Raw genomic sequence first — 15,936 nt, forward strand, 5'->3', positions numbered from 1 at the left:
TAATCGGACGCATCGTTTTCTGGTCAGAAAAACGCGTTAACGAGTCTGGAGCGGTTTTCCACGAGCAGTTTTCATCGTTTATAACGATCCCGGTGATCGCAGTTAATTAATGATTCATTCGCCGGATCGGTTAATCGAGTCAATGATCGCTATCCGAGAGAGCCCGAGGCCGTGGAACGTAAATCATTCGCGAGTTGCTAGCCGAATCGGATAGAAACTTCGAGGACGGTGCCACTTTCCAGCGAATCTATTCTAAATCTATACTAGTCTCGCTCGGCTTTCAGCCAAATTCTCCAACTTTAAGGATATTACCAGCCCGATGGATGGATCACCTTTCGCAAAGTTTCGGTCGGCCTTCGTGCTTGTTTGTCTACTCGAACGAAATTACTTTTTTCCCGGCGAAAAATACCGATATCTGCATTCTTTTTTTCAAAACTCTCAGATACAACTCATCCGAAACTCTGCATACGTTCTTGTTACATTCGTTGAGTTGTACAATTTTTTCTGGGTCGCTTTGTTCATAAATACAGTCGTCTACAATTTGTAATGTACAACAATTTCAATTATGTTAACTTTTGTACAATTACAATTATCGTCTGACCTACTACTCTCAACTAAAATGTTGGCCTGGAACCATACTCGTATTTGCAACCTGTTCAATTCCACCTAAAAATATATTTAAAATACTGTTCAAAAACCACCTTTATATTAAAATGCACTAAAAAAGAGAAAATAATTTTTTTTCTGGTTCTCCATGAAATACCGAATCCAGTTAAATGATTAATAATATTTTTCCCCAAAATTTTAAGCAATTAGTTCAAAATTTCTTCTGTTATAAAATCAGTGTCGGAATAGATAGAAAAATTTAATATAAATTTAAATAAAATCATGACATTAGTGATTATAAAAATAAAAGCGTGGAGCACTTTTATTATACACATTTTTTATAATCACTAATGTCATGATTTTATTTAAATTTATATTAAATTTTTCTATCTATTTGAACTAATTGCTTAAAATTTTGGGGAAAAATATTATTTTCTCCTTTCTAGTGCATTTTAATATAGGCGTGGTTTTCAAAAAAATTTTTTACATATTATATTTTCTACTTTTATTGTCATCGGAAGCAAGTCTGAATACAAAATTTCAGCAAGATTGAACTATGAGAAGAGGTTTAAAATTCGATTACAAGATGTAACGCATACAACAACAACACGGCAAGTTAATATAAGCGTGGTAAAATGATAACAAAAATTGTCCATGTTATAATGTAAAAAAATCTACATCACGCTTTAATAGTTCATTAAATAATAGCGCAGCTCTTTCCTGAGTTGCAGTTAAAATTCTAAGTCGATTGCTGAGCCAGTTTCTTCTTAATCACGTCCAATGGCGTCTAAAGTTTGAAGTTGAAGCTCGAAATACCGAGCCACGTGCAACTCAGCGATCCACAATTCCGGAAATGGGAGTTCCGACTTAAAATTTTACAGAGACATTTCCAAAGAATTGAACTGCAGGATTCTGTAGAGAGGAAACTACGATTTTCTGTGTCGGGGAAAGAAGACATTCTTCACGTTCGTTTCAACACCGCGTTTCTATTTGATGTCCGAAGTTGATGCACTGCTGCGCGGAAATGCTCGATCATCTACCAATGAACAGAAATTGAAGCCTGATGGTATTTAGTGTTTTACCGAGCGTGGAATAGCAATTCTACCGGGCCGGTTTATTTGGGATCGATCGGATGCTTGACAGACAGCGTGTTCTTCTTGCGTATGCTGCTTTTGTTAGGCGATGTGCTCGCTTAAAATAGGAGAATGGAGAGCGAGGAAATCTCTCTGGCTGTTTTAAATGAAGTTCTGGGAAGTTTTGAAAATAATCTTCTATCTGGAAAGCTTTCGGTGAATCTTCAGTAGACTATACCCACACGATTCTCCGAAGATCATTTAACACTAAACCGCTACCACTGCCGGTCAAATGACCGACTTTATAAATTTAATTTCATAATTATCAAAATTATGGAGTTGCTTACGTGGAAATTGATTCGACAAGATTCTGTGTCCAAGCACATATTCTTGTAAAATTTGCAGAAAATCTAAATAGATAGAGCCTTGTCATTTTTGCAAACTAAAACACGTTAATCGCTTTTAGTGCACGGTAGGTTTAGTGTTAACCTACTCTCTGTGTACACAGTATAAATTCACCGCAGGCTAATATAATAATATAATGTAATAAATATCTAAATTAATAATATATTATAATAAATATAATATAATAAAAACTCCTAAAATAATACCTAGAAAATTTCCAAAGACCATCTAGGAATGCTATCTATGATATGTTTCAAAGTTTAAAGCATTGTATACTTGAAGACTATTTTGATGATGTCGAAAATGGATTATTATTCATATTGATTCATCGATTACAGTCGACGTGAAGGCCTAGTCTTTTGACTGACGGTCTCATGTGTTCGGTTAAAATGTTGTGCAAGGAATATTGTCGTTTATCTCTGTCTTCCTGTCCCGATAGCCGCTCTCTATCAAGTTCGATCGGTCGTTGCCTCGCAGCAAGAGGCGTCGCCGTTCTTTCGTCGAAGAAGCGACTGGCTGAGGCACGGTGTGTTTAACACGTTGAAGCACGAGATTCCGTCTGAGCCCCTCGAGACTTCGTTGCTAATTGACTCAGCGTATCAACGACCTTTCTTACATCGGGAGTTTCCTTTTTCCATGCGAAGCTTCTTCTTAACGCGACCGCGCTCCGCGAAATCGCCGTTCCCTCTGCTCGTCTTTATAATTAACCCATAAGCCACGGTACCCATTTAGACGTTACTACTATTTCTGCTCCAACGTACTCGTCACGCTCTCGTATTTCACTTATGTCTCCAAAATTATCATTCATTCTGACACTGCTAATTCAACGAAGTTAAACTTGTTGGTTTTGGACAGTGGTCCAATTGTACTCATCAGAAATTCTTGTTGGCAGAGATTAAATGCATGGTCCACTTTGAAACAATTTTAACAATGCTACAGGCGTGGTATTTTTATGGAATGGATTAACTAAATTCATTGGAAAACAACCGTGGTCCATTAGAAATTGCTGTCACGTTTTTTGGTACAGATTAAGCGCAGTATCCAATTTAAAATAATTTTGACGAGGTCGTATATAGTATTTTTATTAAATTGTTTGATGGAATTCAGTGAAAAACAGCATATGGTCCGGCAGAAATTCCTCTCTCATTTTTTGACAGAGATGGTATGCCTGGTCATATATCGTATTGTTATAAAATGGTTTTATTATACCATTGTTTGGCTTCTCGGAAACCAGTCTCACATGTTTGGGGACATGTTTGAGAACATGTTTGACTAGCATGTGTAACTCATATGCTTTAGAGCATGTTTGATGCACATGCTTGAAAACATGTTTGACTGACATATTAGAGAACATGTTTGTCTCACAGGCTTGAGAACAAGTTGGACTCACATGTCCAAGAACATGGTTGACTCAAACTTTAAAGAACATGTTTGGCTCACATGTGTAACTCACATGTTTGAGAACATGTTTAACTCATATGCTTTAGAGCATATTTGACACACATGCTTGAGAACATGTTTTACTGACATATTAGAAAACATGTTTGACTCACGTTCTTCAGAACATATTGGACTTACATATCCAAGAACATGTTTGACTCACATGTCTGAGAAGATGTTTGGCTGACATGTTCGTCTAAATTCAGTGAAAAGCAACTACAGTTGGTCAATAGCGACCGATCGAAGGTTTCGAGAGCCATCGACAGTAAAAGTTCCGCAAGATCCAGCGCCGGCTCTCATTAATCGGAGAACCGTGCGGCGCGTTTTCTACTCGCGCAATATTTTCTCCTCTTTTCTGCTCCAGATATACTTTTTTAGCTTTCTCGAGCAAACTGCATTCCCAGGGCCGGCGCGGCGACGGGAAAGCCGGTCGTCCGATTGTCCGCGCATTCCATTTTCAAACGGAACAACGGGAAAGGAATTGCATGGCGACCCGAAAACGATCGCCGTTCGCGTTTTCCCAGCGTCGTCCTTGCCATCGTCTCCGTAAACTTCGAATATTGTCAACTTCCTCGAGCCGCGCGTTGGTAACACAATACGAATCCCTAACTTGAAACAGGGTCGAGCTTCGGTCTCATCGAATGGAATGGCTACGATTCTACTCGGAAGCACGATCGAAGACGTTCCTGACTTGCATTTTTCTCCAGGAATTGAAAAGTAGGAGAACATTCTGATGGGTTCTATATCAGACGTAGACTGCAGAATTTTTTGGAATACGTCTTCAGTTTATAAGTTCGAATAGGAACAAAGGTAACACAATTCTGGGAAGTGAACTTATTTAAAAATTAGAAACAACAGTGTGTTTCGATCCCCGTTATCGAGGCGTACAAGAACAACAAGAAAATCCTGAAGCGTAGTTCACTCGGCCGCTGTTGCGTCCAATTATAATGCATAAATCTTGCCAGGCCAGGCTTGTTTGCACCGTCAACTTGTCGGAATGTTTGCTTTAGCTCACAGGAGAGCCACGGTTTCCTACGGTTTCAGCCGCGGCGTCGGCTGCTCGACGAGAGTCAACGTCGCACGGAGGTGCCATTTATTGAAAAATAGAGTAGGTTTACCATAGTAGACTTTTTGTATACTGTAATGCCTTGATATTCTGTCTAATGTAATTTATACAGACAGTATTTCCTCATCTCTTACCAGTGGCGTCGGGAACAACATCGACTGCAGCATATTGTTTTTAATTATTTTTCTATGAAACTCTGACCAACATATTCCTCATATTTTACTGATTAAAATGAGTGCTGATTAAAATAATCCACTTAGTCGTGGATTAAACATATCGAAATAATCCAATCTGTGTCGTGTCAGGACTCATTTCAAAATGTTGGTAGAAGTTTCACAAAAAAACTAATTAGAAACAAGAATGTTTTGTCATTCCATACCATGTAATATTTCACGATGAGTATATGTATACATATTAAGCCCTACATTCTGACAGAAAATAGCTTCTTCTATTCTTAATTTTGCAGCTCTGAAATTACAAAATTTCGCCAGACTTTCGAGAAATGGAACGGCTGTGCGTCGCCAGCGGTGGGAAAAGTTGCGGGCTTTCCGCAACGGTCTTCGTTAAAAATCCTCGGCCCGAGCTCCGCGGAAATCCCGAACGTTCCCATCCAGAAGTTTCCTCGAGCCGAGTTCAAGGACCCTGGTTGAAGATTCTGTAAAAAGACCGCTCGGAAATATCGAAACTACCTTCAGGAAATTTAATACTGGCTCTTCATACTTCGCGAACGTTTAAAAACACGATCAATCCACTGCGGTTCCTTGTGAAAGTCCTTGTAAAAATCGTGTCGCTATAAATGCATAGAATTGATGGTCTAGATATGATTTTTCAGATCTCGGTCGAATTAGGACGCGACAGGTCCGAAGATTTCGGTCACCCGGTATTCAGAGATGGTTTGTCGGTAAATTGGAGGTGAGGTGCTCGATCAGCAGCGACGGATGACGAGAGGCTCTCAATATCCCTCATTCTGAGCGACGCGACGTGGCGCGAGTTAATCAGTTCGTCCTTCGGTTAAATGTTCTAACTTCGGCTCTGATTAGCTTCTTTGCTCCGGTGACCGGTCCTCGATCGCGGATGGCACTAGTTACCCAGCAGAAGTAGCCTTCGCATACTAAAAAGCAGTGACAATGGTGATCACATACGTTCTCTGACTTGATACCACGTTGCAATTTCGTGAAACTCGTGAGCTAAACGTGAGTGACATTGACTCGATCCTCGTTGACCTTAAAACCTTCGTTTAAAACGCTGATTTAAATAATCGCTCGTAGATGGACGCCCACTAACAAAGTCGACGATAGGATTGTAAGAGCGTAATTCATATAATTATCCATGGGTGGAGGTCGATTAATAAATTCGACTAGACAGGGTGAGTTAACGAACGTTCGGAACAAGTTCGATGCTTGCACAATGTTTATGCACCGCAACATGAACCCTGCAGCAGGTCGTAAAGTTTGATTCAAACAATTTTATGCAGCTAGAGTTCGTCCGATAAATTCTATTAAGCAGCCCGGACAAATAATTAACCAACGTCTGAACTAAATTCTAGCACCGTAACTCCACACTAACATAAATCCCAGGTCGTAAACTCTGATACGAACAATGTTTGGCAGGTGGAGCTCGCCCAATAAATTCTGTAGAACAATGCGACGGAATAGTTGACTATTGTCTGGAGTTAATTTCCAGTTGCACGTCGTGAGGTGCCAGCACCAGTAGCCACGATGTCGTTCAAATGATTAAAATGAAGGGTGTTTTGCAGCATCATCGAGGGCTGAGCTATCGGAAAATATGGCGTCAGGGATACCGGGCGCCCATCAGAGGAAGCTTGGACCAGCGCCGATAGCATCCTTCGAAGACCTGTCCGACGAGGTGGAAAACGTGAGTCCTTCCCTGTGTCCTCCCTGAGTTCCTCTCTAAAAATCGGCCGCCTCGTCCTTCGTCGAGGATCTCGGCGATTTCTGCGATCTCTGTTGCCGTGCGTTACGTGCGTGCGTACACATATATGCGTGCGGACCGCTCGCTTCCCCCGTCTATCGAAAAAGTCTCGAAGCTCTCCGCGTCCCCGGAGCAGGCTGACCTGCGTCCACCAACCAACCAATCAACCAACCAACCACCAACCAACCACCACCACCACCACCACCACCAACCACCAACCACCAACCACCAACCACCACCACAACCACACCCTCAGTGACTGTGACCCGAAGCGAAAAACCAGCGTTACGAATTTGAATGCAGGGGGAACCGGCTGCGCGAATGCCAGGCATCGTCGAGGTCACCACGCCGGCTACGCCTGGCAGTTCGCTAAAGACACCCAGCACACCGCGAATTGACATCAGCAGGGCTAGCAGTTCCTCCCACCATGAGGACAGTAACTCCAGGGACTCGACGCCCGAGAGGGAGCTTCTCGCAGGTAACATCTCTCAACCATGGAACACCTTTACCTTTCCCGACTAGCCTGTCCGGCAATCTGGTCCTGCATTGCCCCCCGAGGATCTCCAACTCCACGGGAAAAAAAAGATAGACCGTCTGTCTTTTCCTCTAAGCGAACAACAGACGTGGACAACTGCTCCCGAATCCCACAGAGCCAACCCTACGGGGACGTCTGTACTCCCGTCTTTCCTAGAGGATCTACTGAAGCTTTGTATCCAGATCATTCCGTATCGACATGAACAGCTAGCTAGAGGAGGTATTGGGAAGTTCTGCGAGACTAGTCTAACAATATTCAGTTTACTTCAAGAAAATAATTCAACCCTGCAATCTACAATATCGTAGAAGTAGCAGCACAAATTTTTACAACTCATCCAAAACCTTTCCAAAACCTCCTAAGCTGTTGTTTCGAATCAACTCGCCAAGAGTTCCCGTCTCGATGGCCAGTGTATCCGCGTAGAACGCCACTCCGGCGTCTAATATATTTGTACAGGTTGGAAAGAAGCAAGTTGCCGGCCCGCCGGAGAGGTTTTCACGTAGATAGCGCCGTTCCCGCGAGAAAATTGAATTGCCGACGCGTCGGGCGTGTGACAAAATTCAATTATAGCGCGCTAGACGGTTCACGTCCGTCTCTCGGCGGTTTGCCCAAGTCGTCTGGAAATTTCCGAGTCGGACGTGGCAATCAAACAACGACAGCTTGATGCTAGAAGCTGCGAGCCTTTGTTTCCGTGGCTCGGTCTCCCCGAGGGTTTCTTGAAAAATATCCGTTGCTCGCGTTGCCTTTTCCAATTTCGAAAATAACGATCCACTTCCCGGGTTTCTCCCATTTCCCATTTTGCTCGTAGCAGAAAATGACTATATATCGGCGTGATTGTCGGGGTAAGCCTACCTTGGTCACTTTCAATAATGTCGACTGTCCATTGTAGAAAAAGTGACGGGAAAGTTTACCGCGATAGGATTGTAAAACGAGGAAAACTGAGAGGTAACTGCACAGTGGAGATAGTAAACGCGAAGCTGTAAAAAGAGGTTCAACCGCGGCAGACAGCGGAAGATGCAAAGCGAAATTATTCTCCGCTTCGCAGACCAGTTCTAGAAATTTTTCGAAATATGTCCGACGGGAGAGTTATGCTCCTGTTTATGGTCCCATTGGGTTTATTATACCTTCTTGCTGCCTCGTCGACCTCAAACCACCCCGAACGTCGTGCATCATGTATAAAGAATTGAATGCACTTGTACATTTTACAATGTTGTTTGAATGTCACGAGATACACAATACGTAGTTTAATCCGTACAGCGGCGTAGCAGCTATGCATTCGATATATGTAACACAATGCTTTTTTACTTCTAAAGAGCCGCTTGTTACTTTTAACAAGCGTTGCGACAACAATGGGCTCGTACTGGTTTTTTCTATCCCGACGTATTAAATCATTTGGATCAATATTTTTGATGGTTTACTTTTTCATTTTTTATCAGGCAGCACGTTTCATCTTCGCGACCCTTTGAACTGATGTTCTTTCAATTCGCAGAAGTTGTAGGTAAAATACTGGGCCCAGGGCCCGCTGTAGGGGCGGGCAACCCGGACATTTGTCCGGGGCGCCATTTTGGCTGTAAGTGTGAGAAAAATATTGATGTGTTAAATACCAAATTAATAGAAAATTTGCTTTTATTAAAATAAATGCTTTTATAAATAAAATAAAAATAAAAAATATGTACCTTTATTTGAAAAATATATATATATATATTCTTAAGGGGCGGCAATTTGTCTTTTTGTCCGGGGCGACGTAACCGCTAGAGCGGGCGCTGCTAGGTCTTGACATTCCTAAGAACCTTAGGAATACTGGCCCTTACATTCCTAAGAGAACCCTTTAGGAATACCAAAGCACCTTTTACATTCTAATGAATTGCCCTTTGGGAATACTGACACGTGGGCCCTTGAAATTTTTTAACCCTTTGGCTGACACCCCTAGGGAAAATTGATCATTTGCATTTTTACGAACCCTTGGGGGGATACTTGAGCTTCGTGATCCTGGATAGAGTTAGTGGGCAGACTGGACACTTTCGAATAGCAATGAAGAAATTGATGAAAAATGATTTTATATGAAAGCACCCCTCACCTGGATTCGAACCACTGATCGTTTCGTTGACAGTGAAGCACTCTAGTCTTTATGCCATTAACAATTACAGAATTTTGAAAGTTTTTGCATGAAATTCTGAATAAATACATTTAAGGCTGTTAATTTTTACGAAAAAAAATCTTTGAAATCCTCCACTTTGTATAGACAAATTGAACGAAATGGACAATACAGATGAAAACACTGCGGAAAAGTTGAGAAATGGCCATTGTCTATCTCCCCTATGCAAAATTCTCCGATTCAATTCTCCGGAAACAGAAATCTTATTTAAAAAATTGCATTTCCCACTTCGCTTCGACCTTGTCACGCAGAATCTGCTGTATTCCGCGTCACCGTTCTACAGGTATAACAACCACAATCCGGACAAAACAACCCTCCAGCAAACCCTAGTATTTTTCCCGTTGATCTCGCTTCCATATCGCCTCGTGCACAAACCGCGAGTTCGCGTCGAAGAACGAGCGGACTAGAATCGATCGAGACGGTGCCGTTTAAATGGTCTCCGGAGATAACGCGAGCCTCGATTCCCGTTTCTGCATACTCGACCACGAATTAATACAGGTCGCGAAGCGAGTTTAACGGAAGTTCCGTCCTATATTCGCCATTGTCACGCGCTGACACACAAACACGGTCCTGCAGGAAGAAGCAACACGTTCCTCTGTCACTCGTGTCAACTGGCCCTTGTTTAACAGTGGACAATTTTCCTGATGTTCACATTGTGACGTCAGGTGCTGACAATCTGTCAGTTGATCACGAGGGAAGTAGATCAGGTCCTCGTTCGACTTCCGTAGATCGCTGTCTGTTGAATCTTAGGCTTAGCTACTCTGTAATTCTACTCTGTAATCCTATTCTGTAACTGTGGTGCAAGTATACTCTTTTCGGGTGGTTGCATGAACAATGTTGCAACCATACTCTGTCGATTTAAAGGGGGGACCTTGTGTAAAATGAAATTTTTGAGCATCTTTTTTTGCTTAAATCGATAAAAAAAGTGAGAAAGTGATCAGAGGCGTTCTTGTACGTTATGTTCAAAATAAAGTAAACGGTTGTATTGAGCGGAGCGGTTTAAGTTGGACGCTTGTCGGATGCTCGAACTTTAAACGCATTTTTCTCGAAATGCAACACATTTCGCATGCTGTGCAACGTAGCTCAAAAACTGATTACTCGATCTACATGAAACTTGGTATATACAATATTCTATAAATAATTGGCCTCAGCATCCGATTTCTTTCTAAGCGTTGTTACGTCATGCTGAGCGTTTTCGCATAAACTAACAATTCCATTTCGATTTTTTTGTTTCTTATCATTTTTGTGCATTATGCGCTGCACGGCGCATTTACAGAATGCCATTTTTAAGCCGCCATTGCACCATTGATACTGACCAATTAAAATTTATAAAAAATATTTTTTGTTACATTATAACATCAATAAATGATACCTCAAATTTTAAATCAAACTACGCATTACATTTTTCAAAAAAAATTCTTGAAAACAGGCCATTTACACAAGGTTACCCCCTTAAATAGAAGAGTATTTTTTCTATTTAAACTTCACGGGCGAAAACATTCGATTATTCTCTTTAACCCCTTGCCGTACCATTTTCTTCACAGTGATTAGAAGGGAATAGAAAATTTATATTTTTTGTATGGCTACATTTATTTTAATACTTAAATATTGATTACAAGCGAGTCAAATTTTAATTCATCTAAAAAGAAACGCGTAACATTCATATTTCTTACACTTTGTTCAAATTCTTCATGACGAGTGTGACTCGTTAAAATACGGCAAGGGGTTAACAGCATTTGCTACTCAACGAGGAGCAACATTGTTCACGTGACACCTCGGCAAACTATCTAAAAAGAAGTTGTTTACCAGAGTCATTAGGCGTAGCTAGTCGACAAATTTCCCCACTTTGTGTGCTGCGACGAACGCGAAGGGTAAACGCGGTAATCATTAGCGGGGAATTGATTCGCTCGTTTGAGGTCGCGATCTATACCTGCGAGGTGTATCTCTTTTCTTATGAAGCGACGAGAGTGCGCGGTGCATGATGCCTAAGGTTCCATCCAAGCACGGTGTATCAAAGAGTGTTTTGTATCGATTGTAGACTATAATAGTCGGCCGTAGAAGTAGGTTGGAGAACCGGGAACACAGAAAGTAGCCGCAGTTGCGTCTAGACACTTGTTACCTGTAGATCAGACAAGTTTTCATCGTCTTCTCGATCGGGTTCAGGTGTGTTTCCGGTGAACGTTTCAGGTGGAGAGCCTCCACCTGGATGCAAGCTGACGCTGGGTTACAAAGAGGACGCTCAAGACTTGAGATCGTCCACGGAGGAGCTGGACCTGCAGGATCCTATACACGAGCAGGATCTGAGAAGAGAGTCGAAGAAGTTAGCCAAAAGGAAGAAAGAAGATGGCTCGTTATCCGATTACAGCAGCAAGCTCGAGAGGGAACGCAAGGACAGCAACTGCTCCGAGATCGTGCTGTTGAACATCAGTGGCAGGACGTCCAGGCTGTCGTCGGTTGGCAGCCAGGGGTCAGGAGCCTCTGGCAAGCTGTCTGTCGTCTCGGCCACTTCGTCGAGGTAGGATTCTATCTTGAATTACGCAGGGAACGATTCAGATTTAAATTTCAGAGGCCTGTTGTGAATGTTACAAATTCGAGTTAATCGCGGCAACCACTTGAATAATGGATGAAGAGTTAATTTGACGATGAATCGGGCTCCCTGTTAGGTCACCGAGTCCGCACAAATGCCTGCTGGAGACCTCGTTCTGCGGAAGCAAGCCGACGCTGGCTGACAACCTGATAGAACCGTCGAAGCCAGAGACCGACGACTTGGAGAAGATCCTGTTGAAACGTGAAGCGGACACCACGAAAGCGTTGATACCGGAGAGCATAAAGGTGTCCATGATCGATGGGAACCTGAAGCCGGATCCTCTCGACAAGCCGCGAAGAAGAGGACGCGAGGAGCGGAAGGAGATCTTCAAGAGGGAAGTGGAAATCACCAAGAGATATCTGGAGAGGGTCAACATAGAGGTTCGTGATTACAGTACATGTTTAACCGAGGTTAATTTTCACTGTGTTTGGATTCACGTGATCACGTAAATTGTGGAATTATTATCGTCACGTATGCACGACTATACAAACGAAACTATTATCATAGGAAAGCTAGTCATTTTCGTAAAAACACCTCAATGTACACAATAAGAAGACTTTCTTCGGCATCCTCTTCATCAGTTTAACTCTTCAGGTGCCGATCGTGAAGAAGCCAGCGGACCCGCAGAGTACAACGACACCGCAGCAATCTTCTAGCCGGAGTCTGCCTTCAGAGCTCCAGAAACCGGTTAGCCTCGACTTCAACGACAAGAGGAAGAAATCGCAGAACTTCAAGGAAATCGTGCAAACGACTCCAACAACGAGTAGCGTAACCGGCAGCCCGAAATTGCCGAGGCATCAGAAAGTTCGGGAGCTCGAGGGCTCCCGGACACCAAGCCCCTCATCCGTATCCAGGAAAAGCAGCTTCGCCTCCCTCTTCAAGGTACTGTTCGTCGTCCGCGACTGCTGTAGTGTTCGGCGCAGGTTCGCGAGCCTCTAGGTCGCTTTTCCAACGTCATCGTAGACATTTATCGTTCGCTGGATCTTAATGCTAGGAGGATTGATGGTCCATCAAAGTTAGAATGTTTTGTTGGAGGATTTTATTTCCATTTTGTGGTTTTTTCACCATCGTCGAATAGAGCGTTGATTAATTATCAGATAGCGCTCGAACATTATGTGTAGTTTAATGCTATCGATCCTCAGTCCTCCTAGGCTACTTATTGCATTGATCGCGATCGATGGATCAGCTCGAAGGAGGCTCGCACTGCGTCCCGCTTGACGCTTGGCCCGCTTGATTCACCCGCACATGGATTCCTTGCTTTGTCTTTGTAGAAGACCCGCTAGCTTTTTCGAGAAGAGTGTGTCGCATAACACTGCATGTTCTTGACGATCCGCGTGTTCAACTTTTAAGGGCCGAACAGACAGCAGTGTGTTGAGCCCAGATTCACCATCGCCGAGCACGAAACCGCGACGTAGTCTGACCTCGAAGATAAAGGACACCACGGAGAGTCTGCGCAGCAGATCGAAATCGCGCGAGCGCGTGTCGGCGGAGAAAGGCTCGAGCCTGAAGAAAGACTCGAAGAACAAGGGCGTGTTCTCGTCGACGTTGAGCCTGTTCAAGAAACGCGAGAGGAAGAAGAGTTACGACGAGGCGATTGCAGCCGCCTGCGGAACGGAATTGGACGACAGCGGTGGTCATCCTTCGTTGGAGAGCATAGGGAACTTAGAGTTCCGGTTCAACACGGAAAGAGAGAGCAGAAAGGACGACTCGATCTTCATTAGCCTGCACGCGGACGACAGGAACTACGAGGAAGCATTGCCGTCGGAAAGCGTCTCGATTCCTCTGGAAACGCCGACGAAGTTGTTGGACGAGTATGAATCTGAGCCTCGAACGGGTAGCATAGTGACCCAGGTGTCCATCGAGCATCATCCTGTGCCTATGAAGATCAAGACAGAGGCCCAAATCGAGACCACCTCGAGGTACTCGCGGGACAGCGTGCAGCTGCCTAAAAGCGTCTCGAAGGACTCGGAGATCTCGAGGAGCTCTTCGAAGGACTCCAAGCTTAGCTCCCAGAGCAAGATTGTGGAGGTTAAATCGTCGGATAGCAGGCCTCCCTCGGAGCACAGAGTGTCCAGCAGCTCATCCAGAGACTCTGTTGGGAAGAAGGAGATCACCAAACCGAAGAGAAAGAGCAAAGAGGTCCATCCGATAGAGCCACCGGAGAGGATCGACGAGAACGTGCCCCGACAGAAGCAACAGCCCAAGGAACACCCCAAAGAACACCCCAAAGAACATCCCAAAGAACTCCCCAAGGAATATCCTAAAGAACCCTCCAAGGAACGTGCGAAGGAACAGCCCAAGGAGCAGGCCAAGGAGACCAAGAGGACAGAGACCCTAGACGACGGACTCAAACCTGAAGATGGCCTCGTGAAAGCGCCCAGCGTTATCTCCGATCTCGATCACAACAGCTCCGAATCGGAACGGGACTCCGAGATCGAGTTCATCAGGAACAAAGCCGAGAAGATCGTGCAGGAGCTGCCCGACGAGAGGAAAGGATTGTTTTACGAGGAGAGCTTCGAGGAGGATCTACCCTACGTACCGACCACCCTACCTTTAGAGAAAAGCGTGGCTGTGCCGATCCTGCCTGTCAAACAACGACTTCAAGAAATTAGGTAGGTCCCAATGACGAAGAACGTCGACCACTGGACGGTGGGGATTCGGAGTTTTTTTCGGAGTTTCACTAACTGTTTTATTTGGGTTTATTGACTTGAGTCCGACTGGTGCGAATGAGTCGCCTAACTTTCCTAGGGTCGTGATCTTTTTGAAACGAGACCGTGGAGTGACAAAATGTTAGGTGACTCAACTTCTGCACAGTCGGTACACTTAACCCTCCTACGTCGTTCAGACTGAATAGTAGCATAACTTTGACCTTGAGAACATATTTCAAAAAATGTTCACTTCACTTTTATTTCACTGTCTAACAACCCCAAAATTGATGTTAGACAGTGTAACTGCCCAGTTCGTGCAATAGAAAGTAACTTGTGGCAGTAGCCATTACTAGTCTGCGGATTTTATGCGTCAACGATAAACATGTGGCATTAAGATTAAGAAAAGCGAAGACACATTTTCATTTCACCATTTTTATTTTGCATAAAGATCCGCAGTCTAGCCATTATGCGGTAATCATGATAGCAACAATGGTTTGTGAACGATGTTTAGAACGATACCAATCGAGAGGCCGCGATCCACGACGCCCATAAACCCGACGCTGCTCGACGAGTTCGTGATGCAGACGTCGCTCGACGAGCGCCGCATCGAGAAGATGAAGATCTCGCTTCCGCGGGAGGACAGTCGCAAGTTGAAGAGCCCGCGGAAGCATGCCGCGAATACTTTTTCTGAGTTCGCGGGTAAAGTGACCGACGCGAGTCGGAAGGCTGCGGGCAAGTCACCGAGTCCACCGCCACTGCCACCGAGAGCACCAGCTAGACCAAGCAATTGGATCAACTTCGAGGAGATACCGGAGAAGAGGAAAGCGCCGAAGAGGATCCAAACGGTCCCGCGGACTGAGGACGAGCCGAAATCCGGCGGGTACAGCTACGTGCAGCCAGAAGAGTGCAGGTACGATTTATACGAATTCATTAGCTGTCCGAATGGACTCATGACGCTACTTCCATTTACTCATGTCGAGTCTACCAAATCTTGATTCTAGTACTTCCATCACGAAACTTTTCGGTCCTCAACCCTCGGACAGCGGACTATTCTTATAATTGCAGTACTCTCTCTGTAACTGTCGCGGAGTTTTCCACCGCAACTGTGAAAATGTTATCTCCACCACTGGAGACAGTGTACCACTTGGCTCCACTACTGGTGGGGATGAAATTGTAACAGTTACGGTAGAGATCTTCTCGACAGTTACGGAGAGAGTACTGTAACATTTCATGTATGCAAGAGCCTAATGATTCTCACCGACCGTGTCATGTGAACAGCTAACTGACCAGGTGCAAAATCGATCGGCAGGTGCGAGTGTCACAAAGAATCTCGTCGAGCGTCGCTGAGGGAAGCCGCGCCGACCAGGACATCGTCCTCGTGCAGCAGCAACGGCGAACGATCGTGCAACGGCGACAACTGCACGATGCCGGCGTCCGGATCGGTGGATCGTGCCAGCATCGTCAGGTAAACGCGCCCGGGTACGATCGTCGA

At 44.3% G+C, this 15,936-nt stretch overlaps 1 protein-coding gene across 6 annotated transcripts in view; it reads left to right on the forward strand.

The window, feature by feature from the left end:
• LOC143214261 (uncharacterized) overlaps positions 1–15,936 on the forward strand; it is a 39,242-nt gene that overhangs the window by 17,733 nt on the left and 5,573 nt on the right. For 3 of the 6 annotated variants that reach the window (XM_076435056.1, XM_076435052.1, XM_076435054.1), the window contains exons 2-9: positions 6,347–6,465; positions 6,826–7,000; positions 11,397–11,724; positions 11,873–12,176; positions 12,391–12,678; positions 13,147–14,408; positions 14,956–15,354; positions 15,754–15,909. In XM_076435056.1, coding sequence (XP_076291171.1) covers positions 6,376–6,465; positions 6,826–7,000; positions 11,397–11,724; positions 11,873–12,176; positions 12,391–12,678; positions 13,147–14,408; positions 14,956–15,354; positions 15,754–15,909 — 3,002 coding nt within the window. In that variant the 5' untranslated portion in view covers positions 6,347–6,375. Of the gene's footprint in view, positions 1–1,037; positions 5,957–6,346; positions 6,466–6,825; positions 7,001–11,396; positions 11,725–11,872; positions 12,177–12,390; positions 12,679–13,146; positions 14,409–14,955; positions 15,355–15,722; positions 15,924–15,936 lie in introns of those variants that run through there. The other 3 variants (XM_076435053.1, XM_076435055.1, XM_076435057.1) reach the window with 3 other exon arrangements.

Source organism: Lasioglossum baleicum, chromosome 12 (genome assembly GCF_051020765.1).
Source record: "Lasioglossum baleicum chromosome 12, iyLasBale1, whole genome shotgun sequence".
Classification (NCBI taxonomy): Eukaryota; Metazoa; Arthropoda; class Insecta; order Hymenoptera; family Halictidae; genus Lasioglossum; species Lasioglossum baleicum.